The sequence below is a fragment of the Erpetoichthys calabaricus genome, chromosome 4, assembly GCF_900747795.2.
Source record: "Erpetoichthys calabaricus chromosome 4, fErpCal1.3, whole genome shotgun sequence".
NCBI lineage: Eukaryota > Metazoa > Chordata > Cladistia > Polypteriformes > Polypteridae > Erpetoichthys > Erpetoichthys calabaricus.
Genome location: NC_041397.2, coordinates 305,431,501 through 305,450,812, shown reverse-complemented (window position 1 = coordinate 305,450,812; position 19,312 = coordinate 305,431,501). Strand labels below are relative to the sequence as shown.

At 40.2% G+C, this 19,312-nt stretch overlaps 1 protein-coding gene across 1 annotated transcript; it reads right to left on the bottom strand.

Moving 5' to 3' along the window:
- Positions 1-9,581: 9,581 nt before the first annotated feature.
- On the bottom strand, positions 9,582-10,535 carry LOC114641215 (olfactory receptor-like protein DTMT). Its single transcript, XM_028790302.2, has one exon. The coding sequence runs from the start codon at positions 10,533-10,535 to the stop codon at positions 9,582-9,584; it is 954 nt and encodes a 317-aa protein (XP_028646135.2).
- Between the last annotated feature and the right edge of the window lie 8,777 nt (positions 10,536-19,312).

Sequence of the window (19,312 nt, the reverse complement as noted above, 5' to 3'; positions counted from 1 at the left end):
TAACTTCTTCAATGAGAAAATTAAAAATATAAGATCCCAGATCTCTGCATCACAGTACAAACCAAATACTAGCTTAGCAGACCCTGTCTCACATTGCACTCAGCACTTTAGTAATTTTAATCCTGTAACTGAGCAGGAAGTATTAAGTTTAATTTCTAAAATGAAGCCCACTACTTGTTCCCTAGATCCAGTGCCAACTAGTAAAAAGTGCAATGGATGTTCTTGCAGCGCCTATTCTAAACATTATCAATAGTTCATTATTGCATGGCACAGTACCTGATACACTAAAAGTGTCAGTCATTAAACCATTACTTAAAAAGTCAGACCTTGACCCACATATACTAAATAATTATAGGCCTATTTCAAATTTACCGTTTCTCTCTAAAATACTAGAAAAAGTAGTCGCCAGTCAGCTTCAGACACACCTTATGCATTACAATTTATTTGAGAAATTCCAGTCTGGTTTTCGCACTGGTCATAGTACAGAAACGGCACTAACACGGGTTGTAAATGACATTCTGATATCCTCTGATGAAGGAAACTCCACTGTAATTATGTTGTTGGACTTCAGTGCAGCGTTTGACACCATCGACCATTCTATTTAACTGCACAGGCTAGAAAATGATGTTGGGCTTACAGGCACCGTGCTCGCTTGGTTTAGTTCTTACTTATCAAATCGATTCCAATATGTACAGAAATGTGCTGACAGTACTCCATCATTATACACTGAAGTTCAATATGGTGTCCCGCAGGGCTCAGTACTGGGACCTTTACTGTTTTCACTGTACATGCTTCCACTGGGATCTCTCATTAGGAAACATAATGTTAATTTTCACTCGTATGCAGATGACACCCAGTTATACCATCCATCCATCCATTATCCAACCCGCTGAATCCGAACACAGGGTCACGGGGGTCTGCTGGAGCCAATCCCAGCCAACACAGGGCACAAGGCAGGAAACAATCCTGGGCAGGGTGCCAACCCACCGCAGGACACACACTAACACACCCACACACCAATCACACACTAGGGCCAATTCAGAATCACCAATCCACCTAACCTGCATGTCTTTGGACTGTGGGAGGAAACCGGAGTGCCCGGAGGAAACCCACGCAGACACGGGGAGAACATGCAAACTCCACGCAGGGAGGACCCGGGAAGTGAACCCAGGTCCCCAGGTCTCCCAACTGCGAGGCAGCAGCGCTACCCACTGCGCCACCGTGCCGCCCACCCCAGTTATACCTTTCATTTAAATCAAATGAAGTTTCTCCAATGTTGTCTTTAATTAGTTGTGTTAGTGAATTAAAGGAGTGGATGAATGAGAACTACTTGTCTTTAAATACAGATAAAACAGAGATGTTAATTGTTGGAGGGAATGATGCTGATCACAACAATATTTTGTCATCATTTAACTCAGTGGGAATCCCCGTCAATTTTACTGAATCAGCCCGCAATCTAGGAGTTATCTTTGACTCTAGCATGTCATTTAAAGCACATATTACAAAGTTGTCCAAAATATGTTTCTTCCATCTTAAAAATGTTAGGAAATTAAGGCGCTTTTTAAATAAACAGGATTCTGAGAAACTAATTCATGCATTTATCTCTAGTAGGATTGACTACTGCAATGCGGTGTTCACTGAATGTTCAAACTGTTCTTTATACAGCCTCCAGTTAATCCAAAATGCGGCTGCGAGAATTATTACAAGAACAAGAAAATACGAACACATAACTCCAGTTCTTAAATCCTTACACTGGCTCCCGGTTAAGTTTAGGGCAGATTTCAAAATCCTTCATTTAACATATAAAGCATTAAATGGTCGAGGTCCGGCTTACTTGTCTGAACTTATCATGACTTACAAACCAGAGCGCACATTAAGATCTCAAGATGCCAGTCTGCTTATGATTCCAAGGATTAATAAAATAACAGTGGGAGGTCGAGCTTTTAGTTACAGGGCCCCTAAACTGTGGAATGGTCTGCCTGCTACTATAAGAGATGCCCCTTCGGTCTCAGCTTTTAAATCCCGGCTGAAGACTCACTACTTCAGTTTAGCATACCCAGACTAGAGCTGCTGATTAACTGTACAGACTGCATCTCTGTTGTTAGTCATTAGCACTTAAACATAAGTAACATGACAGTTATAATTGTATACTAACCCTCACTTATTCTGTTTTTCTTCTCGGTACTCAAATGTGGCATTTGGTACCACGGCCCACCTACCAAGTTGTTTTGCCTGCCTAAGGAAAAGTCATCCCAGATGGAGAATCGCGGGAATCGTGGGAAAGAGGGGTCCTTTCATCGGATTGGCTGGCCCAGCACTGTTTCAGCCGTGGAATGGCCAAATGGGGGAGGCAGCTTGAAGGATGAGGTCTCCAGGACTCTATACAAATCCAAATCTTATTATGGGATATATCATCTACTGTTAAATTCTGCTCTGTACTTCTAAAATTTATATTTTTTATTTCTTACTATATTGAGAAATTGTTCTGTTCTGTGTACTGCATTGTATTGTATTGTATTGACCCCCTTCTTTTTGACACCCACTGCACGCCCAACCTACCTGGAAAGGGGTCTCACTTTGAACTGCCTTTCCCAAGGTTTCTTCCATTTTTCCCTACTAGGTTTTTTTGGGAGTTTTTCCTTGTCTTCTTAGAGAATCAAGGCTGGGGGGCTGTCAAGAGGCAGGGCCTGTTAAAGCCCATTGCGGCACTTCCTGTATGATTTTGGGCTATACAAAAATAAACTGTATTGTATTGTATTGACTGTGACATAGATATCGATTGTTGTTTTTTTTTTAATTTTGGTTTTGAAGATTTTCATCATCATCATCATGATTTCCATTCTGCTTTCCTGTGTATTGTTTAAGCCTTTATTTCCTAACTATCACACTAGTGGTCCTGATACCACAGCAGCTGCAGCCTTGCATCATTCAGAACCATTTTATCAAGTGTCTGCTCCTCTTGTTAAGAATTGCCATTATTGAGGTACAGTTTAGGCAGAAAAGTCCAATGGCAAAAAATGAATTGCATTTTTTTTTCTGATCATGAGCACACATAAAGTGGCACTTCAGGCACAATTCACTGAAACCACATCCTTGCGTACCAAACTCTTTAACCAGGTCTGCAGAACGGCAAGCACATTTTTAGCTTGGCACTCAGTTTGCAATTTCTGAATGCACATTTCACAAAACGCTTCTCTGCGTTCTGTGATGGACTGGCGCCCTGTCCAAAGTTTGTTCCTGCCTTGCTCCCTGTGTTAGCTGGGACAGGCTCCAGCATCCCCCCCACATATGTCTACATTAGACACAATTACCAAATGAATTGACAAAAAACATCACATTTTCAAAATGGCACATGCATTGGTCATTTTCTTCACACTTAATTCTCGAGTGTGAAAACACTGTGGACAGTAGAGAGTGCTGCCACACCCTGAACCTCAAACACCACCACACAAACACAAGTCCCACAGTCAATATAAGTGATTTATTTACACAAATTCTTCACAATGGACATTCGATGAACACACAATACCTCTCTTTGACATTTCCTCTCCTTCATACCTCCAGCTGAGCTTTGTCCTCCTTCCTCCCGACTCCTGCTTGTCTGGATGTGGCAATGTGGTTCCTTTTATCGTGGACCCAGGAGCACTTCCAGTCCCAGGGTACAGCCCGATAGAAGCACTTCCAGGTTGGTTGGAAGTCCCAAAGACCACATAGCATAGCCTGAGTCAGCATCCCCTGGTGACACCCAGGGACCCCCACAGGGCTGCTTTATAGCACTATAACCCCCCAACATACCATGCGATTGCCCATGAGTGTACCTGTCCCTAGGGATACTGCCATCTAGCAATTTGGGGGAGTATGTAATAATTCCGCTCCCCAGGCCCTTTCTTTAAGCTGGCCTCCTGGCTGGATAATGTTCCTCCATCAGTTGTTGCCGAGATGCCAGTATACCCCTTCCTTATATGGTATCTTATGCCCTGATCTCTGTGTAGGCAGGGGACTTCCTGCCTCTTATCAGGTCCATTTTCTTCCATGGCCTCCAGGCCAGGTACAGAAAGGGAGTCCAGTCCAGCAGGGACACCTATCTCTGCCTACCATGCCTTACAACACTTACAACTTATTTCTTCACTTACATGGCAGAACATGAGCACTTGTTACACCCTGTGTGATGGAAATGTAGGCACCAAACCACACACCACACTACACCAAAGATGAATTCTGAAACTAGAAGCTGTAGGCATCAGAGGAAGCCCACAAAACAGAATCTTAAGTTGTTTAACTGGCAGGGGACAAAGAATACAGATAAGAGATGAATGGAGTGAGGTCATCAGTGGTATCCACCAGGGTCTGCCCTTGGACCATTACTTTTTCTAATTTATATTACAGTAATCCCTCGCTATATCTTGCTTCGCCTTTCGCGGCTTCACTCCATCGCGGATTTTATATGTAAGCATATTTAAATATATATCGCGGATTTTTCGCTGCTTCGCGGGTTTCTGCGGACAATGGGTCTTTTAATTTCTGGTACATGCATCCTCAGTTGGTTTGCCCAGTTGATTTCATACAAGGGACGCTATTGGCAGATGGCTGAGAAGCTACCCAGCTTACATTTCTCTTTCTCTTGCGCTGACTTTCTCTGATCCTGACGTAGGGGGATTGAGCAGGGGGGCTGTTCGCACACCTAGACGATACGGACGCTCGTCTAAAAATGCTGAAAGATTATTGCTATCTTTTGTGCAGCTGCTTCCTGAAACGACATGCTGCACAGTGCTTCACATACTTAAAAGCTTGAAGGGCACGTATTGATCTTTGTTTGTCTCTCTCTCTCTCTCTCTCTCTCTCTCTCTCTCTCTCTCTCTCTCTCTCTCTCTCTCTCTCTCTCTCTCTCTCTCTCTCTTTGTCTGCTCCTGACGGAGGGGGTGTGAGCTGCCGCCTTCAACAGCTTTGTGCCGCGGTGCTTCGCATACTTAAAAGAAAAACAGCCATATTGATCTGTTTGCTTTTCTCTCTATCTCTGTGACAGTCACTGCTCCTGACAAGCACTCCTTTGAAGAGGAAGATATGTTTGCATTCTTTTAATTGTGAGACGGAACTGTCATCTCTGTCTTGTCATGGAGCACAGTTTAAACTTTTGAAAAAGAGCCAAATGTTTGTTTGCAGTGTTTGAATAACGTTCCTGTCTCTCTACAACCTCCTGTGTTTCTGCGCAAATCTGTAACCCAAGCATGACAATATAAAAATAACCATATAAACATATGGTTTCTACTTCGCGGATTTTCTTATTTCGCGGGTGGCTCTGGAACGCAACCCCCGCGATGGAGGAGGGATTACTGTAATTATATTGATTCTAGTGTAGTTTGTAAACTTGAGAAATTCGCACATGATTCTGAAACTGAAATTGGCACACACTAAAAAGGCAGCAAAGAGAATTCAAAAAGACCTCATGCATAACGCAATACGTGGAATTCACAGTACAACATGGCGTACGGACAAAAATGGAAATGTGCATACGCACAAAAAAATTCAGATGCACAAAACCGTGCGTAAGCCAACTTCTATGCACTTCTGCTCCATAAATCCCAGTCAGTGTGAAAAGTAACACACGTGCACGTGCCTGCCGCCCCATCCTGACTCCTCCCAGAATTTTGCCCCTTTGAATATGCAAATAAATATAAATAGCCCCTTAAGTTCAGCATTTTGTGAAGAGATAAATGCAAAAGCACAGGGAAAAAGAAGAATTTCAGCGAATGCGAAGTGGAGGCAAGGTAAAACATACTATTTCTTTGCTTAAGCACTGGTATAAACAACATAAGGAAGTTGATCGAGTGATACAGCATGGCGGAGACATTTAAAAGTTCAAGTTCAGAAACTCACACAGTGCCCAAAAAAAAAAAGAAGTGATCAGATATCAGTCAATGTGAAAAAGCGAGTGTCATACGGAAGTGTATTAGAGTACAGAGAAAAGAAAAGAATAGGGACACAGTGAAGAATAAAGGTCAAAATGTTAACTGTAATCACGAAATTTCCACTTTAATCTCGAAGTTTATTTTGTTATTAAAGTAGAACGTCGTAAACTTCATCTTAGAATTGATGTTTAATTTACTAGAGTTTCTCAAATCCTATCATAACTAAAGTAGCATATTAAGTGCTTCGTATTCTATGTGTTCTATGTGCATGAATCACTATATACTACTTAAACGGACTTTCTCCTACACCAACAGGATCATGCAGGCACTGATCTCCACACAGAATACATAACATTAATGATATTACAGCTGAACATTTTAGAATACTATGATATCATTTTCATCATGAAATGCATTATAGCATGTATTAAACATAGTGGCACAGTGGCACAGTGAGGTGGCGCCCCTTCCAGGGATTGTTTCTGCCTCCCACAAGATGCTTGCTGGGACTGGCGTGACGTTTCTGATGTGGCCAACAAATTTCCCAAAATTCATTGCGCAGCGACTGCAGTGTATTGTACCTTGGCTGTTGCCATTGTCATGCTCATTTTCACACATATTTGATTTAAAAAAACTATCAAATAGCAACACACATGCAACTAATTGGCCAATGACAAAAGTACTTTAGGAAATGTTTACTGGAGGAAACCAAGATAAACATACACAAGAGTAAATTACATAGATAACATCCTTTCAGTTCTCTCTGTAAAACAGACAGACCATATTGTCCATCTGCATGTCCAGTTACTCCTTTTTCTTTCCTTTGTACTTTCAGTGCACAGTAAGCAAATCAGCTCTTTACTGTGTTTAAATATTGAGAAGCCTGTGGCCATTTTTTTAAATGCGTAAAGATTTATTGCAAAAAGTCAACGGGAAAAACTATCTGTTGGGGCTATGTACACATGTAGTCTGAACACTTACATCATGGCATGTCAATCTGACTGAACAAGTGTGTACAGTTTGAGCACATATACGATTGACCGTGAGTAGTGTGAGTAGTCACTTGACCGTGATTTCTAAAAATCGTACAGTGTATGCCCACCATAAAACAAAGCAGTTCCAAACTGTAGAGCTTAACAAATAAATTGAACTGGACTGCCAATACTGATTCTCTGTGCAAGAGAGGACAGAACCGGCTATACTTCCTTAGAAGACTGGCGTCCTTCAACATCTGCAATAAGATGCCGCAGATGTTCTATCAGACGGTTGTGGCGAGTGCCCTCTTCTATGCCGTGGTGTGCTGGGGAGGCAGCATTAAGAAGAAGGACGCCTTATGCCTGGACAAACTGGTGAGGAAAGCAGGCTCTATTGTAGGCATGGAACTGGACAGTTTGACATCTGTGGCAGAGCGATGGGCGCTCAAAAGGCTCCTATCAATTATGGAGAATCCAATGCATCCACTAAACAGTGTCATCTCCAGACAGAAGAGCAGCTTCAGCAACAGAATGCTGTCACTGTCCTGCTCCAATGACAGACTGAGGAGATCGTTCCTCCCCCAAACTATGTGACTCTTCAGTTCCACCCGGGGGGGTAAACGGTAACATTATTCAAAGTTATTGTCTGTTTTTACCTGCATTTTTATTACTCTTTAATTTAATATTGTTTTTTTTTGTATCAGTATGCTGCTGCTGAAGTATGTGAACTTCCCCTTGGGATTAATAAAGTATCTATCTATCTGTCTATCTATCTATCTATCTATCTATCTATCTATCTATCTATCTATCTATCTATCTATCTATCTATCTATCTATCTATCTATCTATCTATCTATCTATCTATCTGTTGCTGTGGGGCAAGTGATAAGGCAGAGCAAGTCCCAAAACAACTGTGGTGCCAACCAGGCAAACCCCATTTAATTTGAACAAAAAAGACCTTAACAGGTGTACAATGGTGCTACAATAAACAATTAGCCAAAAGGCTCTTATTGTTCTCTTCTGGTGTTTCTAGGCAGGGTTTGTCTAGAGTTGTCCCTGACTGTTATCAATAGCACGCCCAGGGTGGTTCCACATACCTTAGGGGAGCCAGGAAGATGGCCCACTGGACCATTAACATTATCTTTGAACTATGGCCTATTGGCAATAGAGGAGAGGAAAAACAAAAAACTCACAACATCCCTGGAGAAAATAAACCTTTGTTGTGTTCACGGTCAAATATAACAGAGAAAGTTAAAGAGAAACTCAGAGACAGTCACAATGTGGAGGCCTTCGCCAAGTAGCTGAACTCCCCTCCTGGTCATTCTACACTAAATTTTGTGCTGGGTCTTTCAATCTGATGACAGAATCTGTCGATTTATCGATTCCAAGACTCTTAGTACCACAGATGTCTTTCTATGGGCAGGAAAACACCTTGGACATAGCTGTGGCATCAAGTACCAAGAAGAGAAACAGAACAGAGGAGGATTAATAATGGTTCATTATTATTGCATTTCAGTATTTATATTTTTATACTGTAAGGTTTCTAAACTCTTTTGGGACTCCCGCCAATGGGGCGACACACCAAAGAGCGTCCCGTAGCGCGATCGCCGAGTCTGTGGAAGACAGCCTTTCAGTTGCCGGGGCAACCGCAGGCTCCAAGCGCTGTAGCAGCTCGCAGCAAAAGCAAATCTGAGCCGACTGTGTTCGCACTGTAAGTGCCTGTCATTGATGGGTGCAGGGAACTGTATTACTTGGCCATTAACCTGGCCACGTCCCTGCCTGACTGCTTTGTCTGTGTATAGGAGAGTGGTAGATCCCGCTAAATAACCCTGCTGTTCCGGTTTCAAGCTGAATAAGGCTGGTTTTGCTAAGACTCAGCCTTGTGTTTTGGGGTGCAAGACAGGGACTCACATGTCACAATACACACTAAAAAACAGTAGCAATATGCATGTGTAATCAGCAGATCTAAGTATATGTGAAACCTCTAATTTAGGCCCAGCTAGGCCCAGACCCAAGGTTACCAAAAAATAAGAAAGTCAATGTCAATGCTGAAAAGCATATGTATTGTACAACAATTTTGAGTATGTAGTCCATGTTGATTACCCACTTCAACATAACAACAATTTGTTTCACCATGTCCATCCTCCTTTTGCTTCATGACATTGCCCTCACTCACACTCTATGACCTTCAAAGACCGCTCTTCAGGACTGTGGATAAAAAAATTTGCAAAACCCACCCCATTCCCAATCCTGGTCCCGTGTGACTGTTCCCCAACCAAAAGGGCTACCCTGTGGTATCTGCTATGCCAATGATGAAGATATCAAGTCAGCTATTGTCCAAGCAAGTCAAAGTGTTCTTTTTGAGCAGCATAGAAAAGTTTTTGAACATTATAAGAAGTGTGTGCTAGTGGGCTCATGGATGATGTTGAAAAATACATTTTTGGCATTTCTCATAATAGACTAGACTCAAACCTTTCTGACCACCCTTCAATTATGTGCCTAAGTAGATCTAGTAAAAATTAAGATTCTAATCATTTATAGCTTTTACCAGAGCCATGTTGTTTGGTGCTTTACTCTTGTTAATAAAATATAATAGGCTTAAAAGCTGTTATACTGTATCAACAATTAATCTTTTTTCATGTAAAATCCTTTATTAGTTATTTCTGTTGGACAAAAAAGACTTTGCAAGGTAAAGTGGGATTCAATGATGCATCAAGTCCTCACCGAGTCTCTTCCCTGTGAAAAACTTGTAGATGCTACTTTTTATTTCCTTGTTCCTGAAGCTGTAGATAACTGGATTCATCATTGGAGGAACCACATTTCCTGAAATGAACACTGCATTGTAGCCCGCCGAGGAGACCTCTAAACCCGCCCCAGGCAGAATATAAGACGTTAGGGGTGGAAGGTAAAAAAAGCAGACCACAATGATGTGGGTGACACAAGTGCTGAACACCTTGTTGTTCCTGTCCTTTGACTTGATTTTGAGTGCCTCTATAACTATTCTAAAGTATGAGAGTAAAATTAGCAACAAAGGACATATGCCTAACACCATTACCATAATGGACAAAAGGGATAAATATTTGGGATCTTCATTACAGGAGGCGTGCACCAGTGTGGCATAATCACACAGACAATAGGGCAGGACATTTGTGTGACAAAAAGAAAGCTCAGTAGTGTACACTAAATAAGATATGTGTAGAACGATTGAAAACACAGGCAAAACTGAGATGACGACAACGACAAGATTTCTTGTGACAATAGAAGGATATCTCAGTGGATAGACAACCGCAATATAGCGGTCAACTGCCATCAAGGCTAAAAGAAGAGCAACAATTTGTTCCAAGTTAATTATGCCAAACATCTGTGCTAAGCAAGCTTCATATGATATTACTGTGTAATCAAATTGAATGATTGCCAACATTTTTGGAATGATGATGGTGCTGTTTGCTAGGTCTATAATGGCTAAGGTGCCAATGAAGATGTACATTGGAGAATGAAGCTGTTGGTTTATTTTTACGACTATAATGACCAATACGTTTCCAATGATGGAGACCACGTAGACTAAAATGAGGGCTGCAACTGTCAGACTTCTTTGACCGGGAATGATGGCACAGTCCAAGAGAAATTCCGAAACAGCAACAGTGATATTGAGCATCTTGTTAAGATTTCTTCTTTCAACTGCAATGAGGAAAAAGAATTATAAATAAATATACAGTTGTTAGGGAAGACATTCCATTAGACATGATCTCCTGAGTCATCAAGAGACCCCATCCCACAGTGAATAACAATGTACTGTACTGTATATCAATTGATTGATTGGTTAACTGCTCAGTTGAGTGTCTGACTGATTGGTTGACTAGGTTTTGATTAAGTTATTTGTTACAATATTTTACAGCACATAATGTGTTCTGTGAATTTTGTGCTCCTCGCTTAAACACCACGGCCAAGAAGTGCAAACGTCAATTAAGTGGTCGAAGCAAAAGGTCTCTACTAATGCCATTATAAAGAGTGAAAAGCACCTAAACCTAAGCCTACTCTAATCCCTAACCCTTTGAATGGCACTATTACCCAGGGGCCTGAAAATCTTTACAATGGCACTTTGGGCTGAACAGACCTGTTTAGTGATTCTTGTCCAATTTTATATATTCTACACCCAGCCATGTAAAAAAAAACAAAAACATATATTATATATATATATATATATATATATATATATATATGGGCGCATGGTGGGTGGTGCAGCTGCCTTGCAGTTAGGAGACCCGGGTTTGCTTCCCGGGGTCCTCCCTGCGTGGAGTTTGCAAGTTCTCCCCGTGTCTGCGTGGGTTTCCTCCAGGTGCTCTGTTTTCCTCCCACAGTCCAAAGACATGCAGGTTAGGTGCATTGGCAATTCTAAATTGTCCCTAGTGTGTGCTTGGTGTGTGTGTGTGTGCCCTACGGTGGGCTGGCGCCCTGTCCAGGGTTTGTTTCCTGCCTTGCGCCCTGTGTTGGCTGGGATTGGCTCCAGCAGACCCCCGTGACCCTGTAGTTAGGATATAGCGGGATGAATGGATAAATTTCTTTAAAGTAAATTAAAAATACTTTAATTTTTCTGAAGAGTACAAGTTTTGTTTTGATATTTTTGAGTTTCCACAAAGTGTTTTTTATAATAATATAGTTAGGTTATTCCAAGGTATATTAAAGCTATTTTTTTTTTGAGGATATTGATTTTCATACTTTTTTTTATTTTATTCTTTTTCATACTTTCCTCCCAAATTCTTCTAATAAGTTTATACCTCTTTAAATAAACCCGTAAAACTATGACGAAGAAAGAAAGGATTTATATTGACGAAGTAATGGTCCTTCACCACGCGGTGCGGATGGACGGTGATGGCGCGTGCCTGTTCTCCTCTCTGGCCTACCTTGTGCACGGCACTGCCTCTCTGGCTGCTCAGACGCGGGTTGACATTGTTAGCCACGTCTCTAATAACTGGCGGAGGTTCAAGCCGTACACCATGACACGGACCGGCGACCCCTACTGCACCAAGCCTCAGTACCTCTCCGAAATGTCCAGACCCACACCCTATGTATTTTTTAGAACATATTTTTTCTGTTGCTATCCTGTAGCAAAGCATGGGTATTCAGCTAATATAATATAATATAATATAATATAATATAATATAATATAATATAATATAATATAATATAATATAATATAATATCTGTGGTGGGTTGGCACCCTGCCCGGGATTGGTTCCTGCCTTGTGCCCTGTGTTGGCTGGGATTGGCTCCAGCAGACCCCCATGACCCTGTGTTCGGATTCAGCGGGTTGGAAAATGGATGGATGGATAATTAATATAATATAATATAATATAATATAATATAATATAATATAATATAATATAATATAATAAATAAATGCTCCAAATAAATGAATCAATAAAATCAAGTGCTTTTCAGGTCATCAATAAATACATTATTTAAAAACAACCACGAAACTACACTGATTTTTTTTTTTAAAACACCCAACATCACAGACTCCTTTCACGGCAGGATGTGAATGTGAGTAAATCAGAAAACTGTATTCCAATTAACAAATCTTGTTTTTTCTTAAATCTGAAAAGTTATAAAAACTAAAGAAAAAGTTTACAAAGTCTAAGATACAGCTGTTGACAAAAAGTCTAAAATATCAACTACACAAGGCTGTTCAAGATGCTAAAAACATGTATAAGGGCCAAGCTGGAACAGAATTTTTCCATTAATGATTTTTCCTTCAGTGAATGCCTAAGAGAAGGTTTATGGATGTGGTGAGAGAGGACATGCAGGTGACGGGGGTGACTGAGCAAAATGCAGAGGACAGAAAGATATGGAAGAAGATGATCCGATGTGGCAACCCCTAATGGGAGCAGCTGAAAGAAGAAGACTGTTCCTCAGGTACAAACACAAGCCCTCTCCCCTAGCCTGCCACAGAATAATTCCTCTCTATCTGACCAATTAAATAATTTTTACTGCAGGTCTGAGAAGAACCCTTTCACATTTAGAACATCAAACCACCTGATTTATCCTTCTTACAGTCCAACTGCACCTTCCCTTTCTGCATTTCTGAGCCTGAAGTCTGTTTGCACTTGAGGCTACAAAAATGTCATAAAGCTCTTGGTCCAAATAACATGTCTCCATCGGCAATAAAGCATTGTTCTGGTCAGTTAGGTCCTGTATTACAGACATTTTCACTCAACCTTTGGCTCAATGAAAAGTCCCTGACTGTTTCAAAGTACCCACAATCATGCCTTGTGCCAAGAAGTAAAATACTTAACAGTCCAAATGATTACAGGCCAGTGGCGCTGACCTCTGTAATAACGAAGACATTTGAACATCTGATTGTGGAGCATCTATCACAAATTTTCTTCTTGACCCACTTCATTTTGCTTACCGTGCCAAGGGGTCAGTTGAGGGGGCTGTGGACATGATTCTCCACTAGACATTGCAGTATTTAGACTCTCCAACTCCTTATGTCAGGATCTTACTTGTGGATTTCAGTTCTGCATTTAACACAATCTTACTAGAGCATCACCATTGCAAACTTCTTGCTATGCATCTGGACAATGCCACATGTCTCTGGATTTCTGACGATCAAAGGAACAAACATCAGACAGTTTAGGTGGGTCCACTCAGGGCTTGTTAAGTCTCTGCTCCTTTTCTCTGTCTACACCAACGACACACCTCCAGTGACTGAGTATCTGCTAATATGCTCAAGTTTGCTGATTGGCCTGATCACAGCTGAGAGAGAGAGGTGGATCGGCTGGCCTCAACAAACTTAACTTAAAATCTCTGAAAACATTACAAATGATTGTGGATTTCAAGAGGTGCCCCTCACCTCCCATACCCCTAAGTCTTAAATGGTGTCACTGTCAACAGGGTGAAATAATTTAAATTTCTTGACACAACTATCACTCATAGTTTAAATTGGGATGAAAAACGAACTACTTTTATCAAGAAGCTCAGCAGCTGATGTTTTTTCTCTTTCTCTGTTATCTTAAAAGGTTTAATGTGCCTCAGTCGGTGCTGCTACAGTTTTATAAAGCTGACATTGAAAGCATCCTCACTTTCCCCATCATAGTGTGGTATGACAATGAAGTTGCTAATTCGAAACATAAACTGTTATTCAGACAGCAGAAAAAATTGTACAGCTGAAATTGGACTCTATTCAGGTCCTGTATACATCACGGGCCATCAAACGTGCTGGAAATTAAATCAAAGACTACACTCACCTGAGCAACCATCAAGAAAAAGCTAGCGGTCACTAAAGGCAGTAATAATTAGGCATTGAAACCGTTTCTGACTGTAAGAGTTAAATTTGAACCCTGCTCCAGTGTGTACCTGGCATGTGTCTGAGTCTCATATCATTCTGAGCTTATGCCTAAAAGCTGACGCTATTATTTTATTATTCACTATGATAAAATGTATTTCTTGTCCTTTACATAACCCCTTAAGAGAAGTGCTATATTTATGGCATAACTTTTCCTTTACAATGCTGTTTCCTGTCTTGTACCAATCCGGATCATAATATATTTATATATATATATATATAGGCCATTGTTCTTTTTCTCCTTCCTTTTAAGCGATCACACAGCTCCCAAAAGATAAAAATGAAAAAACATACATCTATAAAGTCACGTACATCCTAAACAAACAGGACTATCAATCAAATTCTGTCATGTCCTGTTAGCGACTAGGTGTAACCAATCATGTTAAAAGTTTTCTGAATTTGTAATGAATTCCTTTTAAAGAAAAGTGACCTAATCAATGAATTGTATAAGTATAGCCTGAGGACATTTTTTCCTTTGTAGCAATGTGACTAGCATGTGGCTAACATATAATACACTTGTTACCTCTTCGAAGATTTAGATAAAGAATAACAATTGACGCTTTCTCCTGCCTGTGTTTTATTGCTTAAATCGGGGCATTCCATTGGGGTGGGGGGGTGGGGGGGGGGGGGGGGGGTGTGCCTGTATGTATTAAATTTTCTTCCACGTGACTTACTGAATCACTCCGGTTAAGCACAGTCTGATTCATCTGCATTTTGCTGATTTTTAAACACTAATCAATACAAATGATGTTTCGTTTGCATTTATTTTATAAGAATATTCTTGATATATACATGAGCAGGAGTGCAATTATTCTTTACTACATTGCTTTATATATTTGCATACTGTGCAATATATTTTTCACTGCTGCTGTATATAACATTGTCATGTATTATGTGTTGTGTTGTTGTATTTTCTTTATTATGTGTTTGAGTGGAATACCAAAAAAAATTCTTTGCAACTAAATGATCTGGAAGTAAAGTCAATACGGTCAAGACAATATGGTCTCCCTCTGAGCTATAAAATCAATCCATCTTCTATCCCACTTTTCTAGTGGAGAGATACAGTATGTATCTGTTCTAATAGTATTACTGTCAAATGAAAGGAATATCTAGTGAATTATAAGAACATGGGCATTTATTTTGAAATTCTAGGGTCAGTTGCAATTTACCTGACAGGGTACCATAGTAGCAGTGGATCAAGACCAGGCAATGTAGAACAGTATTAAGAGGCAATGATCCTCAGGTCTAAGTGCTGTCACAGTGAACAGTAGAAAAAGATCAATTCCAGGGTTAACTAACCTGAAGCAAGCCGGTCTTGTTTCAGCCTCGCATTTCTCCTTGTTTGGCTCACCTGGCTGTCAGATTGCTGTTAATGGCAGTACACCACCAATTAACATCTCGCCCTCTCTCAATGAACAATGTGCAACTACACATTTAAAGAGACAGAGCACAGGGGAAAATGTACATCCTCTTGTAAACTTAATAAAAAATTGTGGTTAATTTCAGTGTTTTTGATAAAGCTGCGTCAGGGATGTGAATCTAATAAAGAATGGGAAACCACACAGTAGCAGAAGCATAGCTTTGCAGTTTGCAAAACAGAGCAGAAAACATGCATACGCAACAGATTGTGTTGCTTTGAGAATGTGCGTGGCCTTACGTCAAGTTTACTTTTTATACATTGCGATGTGAGCGTGGAAACAGGCGTACACAACATTTTTGTGCATATGCACCGTTTAGTCATGAGGCCCCTGGTCTGCTGCTAGTCCACATCTCTGAGGCACACTGCAACAGCACTAAACCTGAAAGTTAGTCTTGTTTCTGTAAATATGTACTAAAACCAGATCAGCTCAGAGGACCCTGCAACTGGCCCGTTATGATTTTTAGCATCAATGTGTGCCCGCTTAATAAACACACCAGCACACAGGTTCAATGCTGATTTTTATGTAGTGCCTCTGGGACATTCTGTTGTAACTTCATAGTACTTATTTTCACTCAATTGGAATGTGTTTTGGTATTTTATTTTAATATTTTATTTTTATATAATGGCAACAGGTAAAAAGGAAAGATTTTTTTGATTATATATAAAATACCAGTGGCCTCCCACTGCACGAAAACGTGCAGTGAATACACTTGACTTGAGCATTCCTAGTTTTCATCCTCTTTCTCTGTACGTTTATCATTCATTTGCTCAGAGGTTGATGCGCTTGCAGCTTCCTGAGCAGCTCTTGTTTCTCCACCCTAGCGGCCCGCTTCTTCTTTTCTTTTGTCGGCATCTTTTTGCGTTAATAACTGATTAAGTTAGTGTTTGTATTGCAATTACTTAGTATGTTTTCTTTAATTTTTCACTTTAGTCTTCAATCTGCCTCAAGAATGATTTAAGATATGATGAGGTAGGGGAAGTGATGGCGAAGGTGGTAGGGAATGAGAACGGCACCTGTATGCATGCCCCACATGGCCGCCCTGCTGTGCGTTGCTAAGAGTTGATTCTACAATAAAATAAAATAAAAATAAAAAGAGGAATAACCTTGGAGGTCAATCATCACCCTGAAAGCAGACAGTAGAGGTCACATAGTGTATGTGTACCAAATTTCAGGTCAATAGTTCAAACGGTTTACGAGTTACAGGTGATTTAAAATCCTGGACAGACAAACGGACAGACACAGTAGCCTATTATATAAGAAGATAAATATGTTTTATTGTACTCTTGACTAGTATGCATTGTGTCCAAACATATTGTTCAAAATGTTGTAATATTATTATTAGTAGAAGTAACAGTAGTAGTAGTCATAATCAGATTATTATTATTATTAAATTAGACATGCATATTGTACAGACATTATGATTTTTTGGAGAATACATTTATTCAAGATAACATATAAAGTCATAAAAAAAATTTTACAGATTTTTTTTACAGATGGGGCACACACTAGTTATGTGACTCATTCAGGGTCACACAGCAAGAAGGAAGTGGGATTTGACCCAAAACCATTAAGCTTAAAATCCAATATTTTAGCCACTATACCTGACTTCCTACTCACTTATTATTAATAATGCTTAAAAAATTTATATTATAGCACTGTTTTCCCCAAGATATTTAATAATATAATTATGAATTACTTAGGAAAATATTAATGCCTGAAAAAAGTAAATGTCATCTTGAAGTGTTACCAAATGTATTTTACTACAAAATATTATGCATATTATACAAAGGTTTCTCTGATGGCCAATTTTTATGTACCCATGTCGATACTCACCTGTGACAACAGTGACAACTCTGGAAATGAGTCTCAAAGTGCTGCTTGTGGCAGGAGTCTTTGAACACTAGCAGATTCAATTTCCCCCAGAGCCTCTGATCTCCTTTTCTTGTTTTTTCACCTCTTCTTCGCATTTGTTTTACTGTCCATTAACAATATAGTGTACAATTGTTAGTTTTTCTTCTTATGTGTGACATTTTGAAATGTATAATACTCTCTATTCAAGGTCTGGAGTTTATTTTTTATAACACTGTGCTTCAAATAATAGCAGAATTAACCAAACATAAATAAATGCTACAGGAAAGTGAAAGCTGCTTGCTGTTTTCTTGGTGGCAGTGATCAGAATGTGTTTGTGACAAGATTATTTAAACTGCTCTATTCTACTGAGGTTGCAAAAGCACACAGGGGCACACAGGGGCAGAGGCCCACAATGACAATTACAACTTTATCTTTCACCATGACAACACACACATAAAAAAAGTCACACCATTATGCCTTTGAGTTTTTAAGTATGATACTTTATTTCTCCCCAGGCAGAAATTAAGATTTTAAAGAAGCTCAAAAAAAAAAAAAAAAAATTTATATATATATATATATATATATATATATATATATATATATATATATATATATATATATATATATATATATACATACAGTAAATATATAATGACAAGTAGGGGTGTAACAACACCCCAGTCTGCAAAGACACTCTTACAAACAGAGTTCCAGGGTCAAACATGCACATTTATTTTATAAATTATCTTTGACAGGTCTCTCGCTATATAAAATACAACACGATACCACAATGTATCTTCTCTCTTCTCTTCTCCACTTCTCCCTGGCAAGTGTTATCTAGCTCCCCTCCCGACTCTGATTCTCTCAGCTGAAGCAAAGCTGCTTCCTTAATCCTGGACCTGGTGCCATGACCCCATCCCACGGAAGCACTTCCATGTTAGGTGGAAGTCCCATGAAGTAGGGACCATTAACCCCTACAGCACCCCCTGACAGCATCCGCGGAGCACAACAAGGCTGCACCATGGGACTACAATTCCCAGTATGCCCTGTGGGTATCCATAGAGGGACCATAACCCAGAGCTGCTGCCATCTAGCATTTCAGAGGAGTAAATACCTTCCCTGTCCCTCCATTGTTCTGGTATCCCAGCTGGTTAAAGATCCTTTATCAAGTGTTTTCAGGATGCCAGCATATCCATTCCTTGCTGCAACAGTGACCATGCTGCTGATTTGCTGGGCTAGCCTCCTATCCAGTTAAGGAGTCTTGAACCAGCTGGGCCAGGACAACAGCCCATTCCTGCCATCATTACTATATATATATATATATATATATATATATATATATATATATATATATATATATATACAGTATATATATATATGTATATATATATATGTATATGGTTGAAATAGTTTTACTGTCAAATAAATGCAAAGAGTATGTGACACGTGTTTCGCCCTCGTTCTGGGCTCATCAGGCGTACACACTCCACTGCACTCCCTCTCGGGTATCGAACCTTGGACGTCAGCACCAGAGGCGATGCCCCTAACGTTGCGCCACGGCGTGTGGTTCGTTTATTTGACAGCATGTAATTACCCCGATCTACATGCTGTCAAATAAATGAACCACATGCCGTGGTGCAACGTTAGGGGCATCGCCTCTGGCGCTGACGTCCAAGGTTCGATACCCGAGAGGGAGTGCAGTGGAGTGTGTACGCCTGATGAGCCCAGAACAAGGGTGAAACACGTGTCGCGTACTCTTTGCATTTATTTGACAGTAAAACTATTTCAACCATTCTATGATCTGCTCCTCACAAA